Source organism: Miscanthus floridulus, chromosome 11 (assembly GCF_019320115.1).
Source record: "Miscanthus floridulus cultivar M001 chromosome 11, ASM1932011v1, whole genome shotgun sequence".
NCBI classification, from domain to species: domain Eukaryota; kingdom Viridiplantae; phylum Streptophyta; class Magnoliopsida; order Poales; family Poaceae; genus Miscanthus; species Miscanthus floridulus.
In genome coordinates, this window is record NC_089590.1 from 52,799,296 (window position 1) to 52,806,432 (window position 7,137).

The 7,137-nt window shown below is 44.2% G+C and overlaps 1 protein-coding gene across 1 annotated transcript; it reads right to left on the reverse strand.

The window, feature by feature from the left end:
- Positions 1-361: 361 nt before the first annotated feature.
- On the reverse strand, positions 362-3,361 carry LOC136493103 (uncharacterized). Its single transcript, XM_066489147.1, has 4 exons — positions 3,067-3,361; positions 2,345-2,777; positions 1,796-2,016; positions 362-1,052 (listed from the first exon to the last, which is right to left on the reverse strand). Exons 2-4 carry the CDS (start codon positions 2,754-2,756, stop codon positions 483-485), a joined length of 1,203 nt encoding a protein of 400 aa, XP_066345244.1. The 5' UTR covers positions 2,757-2,777; positions 3,067-3,361; the 3' UTR covers positions 362-482.
- Between the last annotated feature and the right edge of the window lie 3,776 nt (positions 3,362-7,137).

Sequence of the window (7,137 nt, forward strand, 5' to 3'; positions counted from 1 at the left end):
ATTAACTTGGTGGGGGCATTTGTTTGACATGATTATTTTACATTTTTTTTGATGAAGGATCTTGTTAATTCACAATCATTACATCAAGTTGATACACTAAAAGTAAATACGTTTCCAGCTTCTGCATAAACACAATACCATAAGCCTAAATTTTGATAGCAAACCAAACTAGAAATGCTCGTCCAGGGAAATTAGATTTGGTATACATTCACAAAACGGGTGACCAGATGCCAGGTCACAAAGAACAATTTGGATAATCACCTCGTCAGGCCAGTGCAGGGAAAATTGAACATCAGATGCACGCACACGCCACATTTGTCCGAGATAACAACACTTCAGATTCTCCGTCAACACAAAATCATCAAGTACTAAATCATTAGATTAAATAATACAAATTCATGGTTCGAGAGATAGTACAAATTCATTCAGAATAAACAGCCAGTAGGAAGTTCCAAACCTTCATCAGTATTTTTTCAATTAATTTAGAAACGGGACCAATAAACAGTGACTTCCAACATACAGCTACCAATTCGCAGTTCCTTAGAGCTTGTACCCATTTGCAGAGGTTTGAAGTCCTTTACATCCCTATAGACATCAGAACCATTCCTAGCAGCAACGAAAACTATCAGCTTTCCATAAGCTTCGATAGAAACAACCTGCCGTGCCAGCCTGATCTCATTACCAGTAAGAGACACTTTCTTATCTCCAGAGTCAAGCAACACAATATGCTGTTTTATGCTGCCGGCACGGACCGCAAACCGACCACCAAAACCATCTGGCCATGTCCCAGAAGCAACTCGCACTCTGATTGTAGCTTCCATAGAATCAGTAAGATGGCCAAGCATCAATTTCAGTGTGCTCAGCCTGCTCGTGTAGGATCGCTGAAACAAGCATGATTCCAAGGTAGGGTTTGGTCCCACTGACGTAGCTAGAAGGCTTAATTCTTTATCATCAGATCTAGTAGCACCCTTCACATACAATGAAGCCTCAAAGATCACAAGACCATATGCCATGACAGCACGCACAGGGCCTGTCAATACTAAGCATGTATTCTGCATGCAATACCATAAATAAACAGTAAGTAAACTAAGTAAAATAATTGAGCAGCTGACAACACCCCCCCCCCCCCCCCCCCCCCCCCCCCCTCCAAAAAAGAGACACCCACACCTGACAACAGAAACATACTTCCTGTTTCCATCTACAAGGATACATAACATAGCTAAAATTCATTCCCACCTTATATTCATCTACCAGTATGTTTGTACAAGATCTGAGCTCTCTACATAATTCCAATATAAGTAATGCATGGTAACTCTGGGCATGGGAGTAAAGGGCGTACCCAGTGCAGAGAGCGTCTGCTCTGTGCGGGGTCTGGGGAAGGGTGTCAGTGGCAAGCCTTACCCTCGGCTGTGCAATGCGAGGAGACCGCGACTCGAACCCGGAACCTTCCGGTCACAGGCGGTAAGACTCTACCGCTTGAGCGGGAGTAAGGCTTGCCACTGACACCCTTCCCCAAACCCCGCACAAAGCGGGAGCTCTCTGCACTGGGTACGCCAATAATACAATAACACCATCTATAATTCATCCTTCTGAGGATAAAGAGCAGTTGGTAATAGAATTAGAAGACCATTTGGGTTCAGAGAAACAATGGGTACAACAACGGCATAGTACTAATTACTAAATACATACATGCTTGGATGCTAACAACAAGAACAAGTACACAAGGAGCATAAGTAGGAAATAGGCACATTGGCAATATTAGAGAAAGAGAAGTGGAAATAGGCACACTTCAGACCTGATCTGTGAGTATCTGACAGTTATGCCTTTCGCGCTTGAAGATAATATTACGACTGAGATCAATCGAGTCCCGTAGAGCAACCATACCAAACACCTCAAGCGGCCACTTTAAACCTTCAATTATTTCTTCAACTTTGACTGAAAATACTTGTAGAGTACTGCACACAATGCCACCCCGTGGAGCAAGATTATGTGTAAAACGTTTGCAAGGGATGTTAGCTGCATGTAGTTGAAGTAGATATCAGATGAGTTTAGGATGTACAACCCCAGTTGCAGGCAGTACCTAGTAAGCACTAAGCAGTAACAATAAAACTAAATATGTGCATAGATTGCATATAAGCTCATTTTTGTTCATTGATCCAGTTCTGATCCTTTTAGATGTATATCATTTGAGATCAAAGGAATGCTATTGTAGATTGATATTATAGGAGTATTTACTATTTAGTATGAAATTCGAAAATACAAGGAGTACCAAACCAAAGAAACAAGAACCAACTAACTAATTAATGCATGAGTCAAGAATGAGATAATTGAAAGTCTAACTCACTGTTCTTATCGAAGCTACCATAGAACTCCAAATAGATTTTGTCCCACCTCTTTCTGAACATCTTAGCTTCGAAGGCTAAAGGATCTGTTATCTCCTCTGGGTCCCGATCACGTTCTTTCTCATCCTGCCTCCTCTTCCACTCCAAATACTTCTCATACCCCCTCTTAACTTCTTCCTTAACGGGCTTTATCTTCGTCACCGCCATTTCGCTTCTCACTTCGCCTTCTCCTTTGATGGTTCCTTTCCTTGCAGCTTCCCTCCCCTCCTTGCCTTTGGGATCTCCCTCTGTTTCCTTCAGCCTTCTCTGCTGATCTGCAATCTCCGCATCGGAATCGACCTTCCCCATCTCCTCACTCTCCCTAGACAGCTGCTTCATCTCCAGGACGTCTGGATCATCCACTTTTTCATTCATCCTTCTCACCCAGTGGCAGATCTAAGATTTTTGCATGGGGTATGTCAGATCAAAATTTTCATATCCAAACCGGTAAAAGTAGCATAAAAATTGCCCAGCAACTCAGTATACAAATACTAAAAACTGCCACGCGATTCAGAACATATATGCATAAGTAATAAACCAATACATCCCCGCTAATTTCTATAATTCTACTACCTACATACATCTACAAGCTACATCAAAATATCAAATTAAATCAGAAAAGGTTAGGGTTAGAGATTTTGCAAGCAAGAATAGAATGGAGGGGAAGAGGGTTCTCAGTTCTCACCAGGCTTGCCGCCGGCCGGGCTGGAGAGCGGACGACGCGGGAGCTGGGGGGCGCGCCGGCATGGCTGGAGACGGCGGCGCGGGGACTTGGGGGCGGGCCGGTGCGGCTGAAGACGACGGCAGACAGCGCGGGGACTGCGGGCGTGGAGGCGGAGAGCTGGGGCCTGGCTCCCTGGGGAGTCCGCCGGCGTCTTAGGGGCCGACTCCCGACTGGGCCGGCGTCGCCCGTCGCGAGGAGGCGGACAGGTGTCGAGCAACCTGGGTCGGGCGATGCGCCTGCCTTGGAAAGCAGTAATATTCTTGTTGGGCTGGACGTCTGGACCTCCGTTTTTTTTTTATTTTAGCCCTTTTATTAAAAAAATCACATTTACAACCCTACCAATCAAAATCCTGTCTTTGGACCCAGAGGCTCTGGCCTGTGGCGCTAGAGTAGCACGCCCGGGATATGGGATGTGTAGGGTTACGAGAGTGGTATATATATGTGAGTTATATTTTTTTTTTGAGGAAATACTACCTAGGATAACGAGCTTTTGTTGGGCTTGTAAAAAAATTGGGTCGGGCTATGCCGCACCACGTGCCTGGAGAGCGACCCAAGCATGGGCCAGCCCAGGCCCGCGTAGTACCATGCCATGCTGTGCTCGGGCCAAAATAATGGGCTTCGCACCGGGTTATCAGATTGCGGGCTGCATGTGCATGGCCATCTATAGCAACAGGTGCTCGATCAGCCTATAGGATTCGATGCTGGTGAGCACAAGGAACTACAGGGAAGCATGGCTAGATAGAACAGCATCGAGATCAAACTCCAAAAGTGTGGAGAAGAGTTGGACGTCGCTATGGCGAGTTAGCATTCCGACAAAAATCCAACTTTTCATTTGGAGACTGGCGAAACAGTCATTACCTAGGGGGGATGTCCGTCATCGCACGCACATGGTAGATTCCTCGAAATGCTCTATTTGTGGTGCCCAGGACTCCTGAAAACACTCGCTGATGAGGAAATTACTGCTTTCCAAAGTGTGCCTGGGCTCTTGTTGATGAGGAAATTACTGAACATATTTGATGTGTTTAGGAACCTGATGCAAGAGGTTGGATTTTCTCATTGATAGATTCCTAGGTGACCAGAATTACTAGAAAATACTCTCTGGACTGCATCTAAGCATATGCTAGATCAAAATTCACAGATCGGTGGGCTTTGCAACTGCTGCATTTGCTTTAGCAGTTCTCAAGGGTAGGGCTGAACAAAATACTCGTGGCTCGTCAACTCGCTCGACTCGTGACCGGCTCAGCTCGGCTCGACTCGGCTCGTTTTAATTTTTTCACGAATTGAATTAGAAGTCTAGCTCGCTATTTTAACGAGCCAGCTCACGAGCTGGGGCCTATCAGCCCACGACCATGAATCCAGAAGATGATGATGCTGACCTACAAGTGTACACTTATTCTATTGGTATGTAATCTTTATTTTCAGCTGTTTCATATGAATTTTAATTTTATAATTGTTGTGGTACTTAAATGTTGATTTTATAGATTGTTTTTAGGGAGAAGATGATGATGCTGATATTGAATCTATGAACTTTTCTAAGTTTATGATGGCAAGCAAGTACTTAGTATGCTGGAACTGCATAAACCAGCTATATTGTATGGTTGATATTTTTGATGAACCTGATATGTATTAATCATGTATGGTTGCATAATGGTAGACGTCACCTTCTGAAATTAATGTAGCATAAACATTATAAACATGTGTGTTCTTTTTTTTAGTAGCTCGCAAGCTAAACGAGCCAGCTCGAGCTTGGTAACGAGCCGAGCGGAGCTGCCCCTCTAGCTCGTAATATTAACGAGCCGAGCCGAGCTGGCTCGTTAGCCTAATGAGCCAACTCGAGCTGGACTGAGCCGAGCCGAGCTGGCTCGATATCCAACCTTGAGGGCAACACACAACTAGGAGTTTGGTTGCCAGAAGAGGTGAGTAATGCTTTCTTAGAGTGAAATGAAAAAAAGTTAACAAAAGTGTCAACACAGAATTTCGTCCCGTGCCAAGGACACACACAGCAAGCGAGAAGGGTCCGCTCGATGGAGCAGATCCGCCTAGCTTCAGCGCAGAGGTGGTCGATCCTGCACAATCCTTCCGATGCGTGCCAGTCAATTTGACCATGCAATTGACAAGGAGAGAAAGTTCATCAGTAATTAAGGGTGGTACTTGCCGGTGTTGCCAGACAGTTCCGAATGTACGGCTGTGAGAGCCGATATGAAAGAAAATCGGCTAAATAGCCGATTCCAGTATATTCATGAGAATAAGTCAGTTAGAGCTCATGGGGTCGTGTGAAGAGAATCGGTTATCATTCAGGATAAACATCATTTAAACGAATATTAATCAATGGCAATAAGATATCAATGATGATCGGTCCATACTTAGCCAATGATTACGAGTAACCGAACTCCTTTTTATATAAAGAAATAATTCAACATCACTTAATCATTTAATAAAGATAAATCTAATGAACATGTTATATAGATATCTATCGCCATGACCAGTGGGGCATGAGGCAGAATCATGCAGGCCGTAGAAACAACAATAGACTCGACGACCCTAACTCATCACTAATATCAGTGGGGCATGAGGTAGAATCATGCAGGCCGTAATACAATAATAAGATCATGGGACTAACATATCTTTCAACTTATCTCTACTTCAACGATCTCGTGATGTGAACTATTCGTGAAAGCATTCGATATCGGCTAAACAGCCAATTCAGGCATAGCGCACAGTTAAGATCATGTCTTCTCAGGAACGGGTCTATCAACCAACAATCCTCACTCCACTGTGCCAACAGTGGGGTGAGAGGTAGAATCCCATAGGCCGTGATGACGGACCATGAAACGGTTCTCGCTAACTGATAGATCTACTCAAGATCGAACATGCCTTAACCGCACGCTATGCACGATTAAGATTAACGCAAAACAGCCGATAAAAACATAACTCATCACTTAAGATGTAGATTAGATCAGTTTTAGATTAGCAAACGATGAGTTAAACAAGATATAAGCCCGATCCAGATCAATCTCAATCGGGCAGAGTGATATTGCTGTAATTAGATAAGCAATAAAAGCAATAAGCAATATCAGTAACTTAATAAATCTACCAAAGACTGCCACTCTAAGATAGAGCCCATAACTTGACCTTGATCCAATTCAAGCAGTGAGGTGTGAGGCAGAATCACACAGGCCATACTTGAATTAGGCAAGAGTCGATAACTAGCTTATACCAGAGCCGCAGTGGGGGTCAACCGGATCGATGCAGCCATACGAACAGAGGTATAAACCATGACGGTACTTACAACAAGCAGTGGAAGTCGACCGGATCGATGCAGCTGTACTTGCCAAAGAACTCGCCGAGATCTACTCTACTCCTACTCCTAAGGGGTGGTCGAAGCAAAAAAAAAAGTAATTGACTTGTATTTGATTGATTGATTGATGTCCTTTACAATAGTCAGGGTTTGGTATTTATACCCGGAGTCTAAAAATGAACCCTACTCGAGTACGTCTCAATACAATCTTTGGCATAATGAAAATATTCTTAATTTAGGATAATTTGGACTCTAATTTTTTCTTTTTTGTAGAGTCCAGCATGTCTCGTCTCAGCGCCGATCATAGCCTTCGTCGTTATCTGCTGGCGCTATCTGAAGAAAGCCGATTCTAGCATTGCATCCGAATTAGCTGGTTTCGATCTGTACGCAACTGATCCCCTGTTGTCATGATCTTGGGAGCTCCCGAGATTCTGAGATCCTTCTTCCAAATTCCGGTGTAAACATATGCCCCCTAATTTTAGGATAAAAGTAATTTCATTCCAAAATTATCATGTCTGCATCCCTGATTGGTCCACAGTCACGGGTAGAGAACCTCGATCCGGGGCCCACTATTTGTCGCCGCTTGCGTCCATTCACGGGCCTGTGCCTCAAAACCTTTTCAAGAGTACCACTGTTTCACGGGCATTTGGATTCATCTTCCTAGGCCGACTATAAAACGCTTACCCGCCGCTGGCAAGAGCAACTCACTGTTTCAGTCATGTTTCTCTTCCATC

Coding starts and splice junctions, on each gene's coding strand:
- LOC136493103 (XM_066489147.1), bottom strand. CDS start 2,756: ATGAATGAAAAAGTGGATGATCCAGACGTCCTGGAGATGAAGCAGCTG. Junction 2,017..2,344: donor TGGTAGCTTCGATAAGAACA/GTGAGTTAGACT, acceptor AACTACATGCAG/CTAACATCCCTTGCAAACGT. Junction 1,053..1,795: donor GTCAGATACTCACAGATCAG/GTCTGAAGTGTG, acceptor TATTGCATGCAG/AATACATGCTTAGTATTGAC.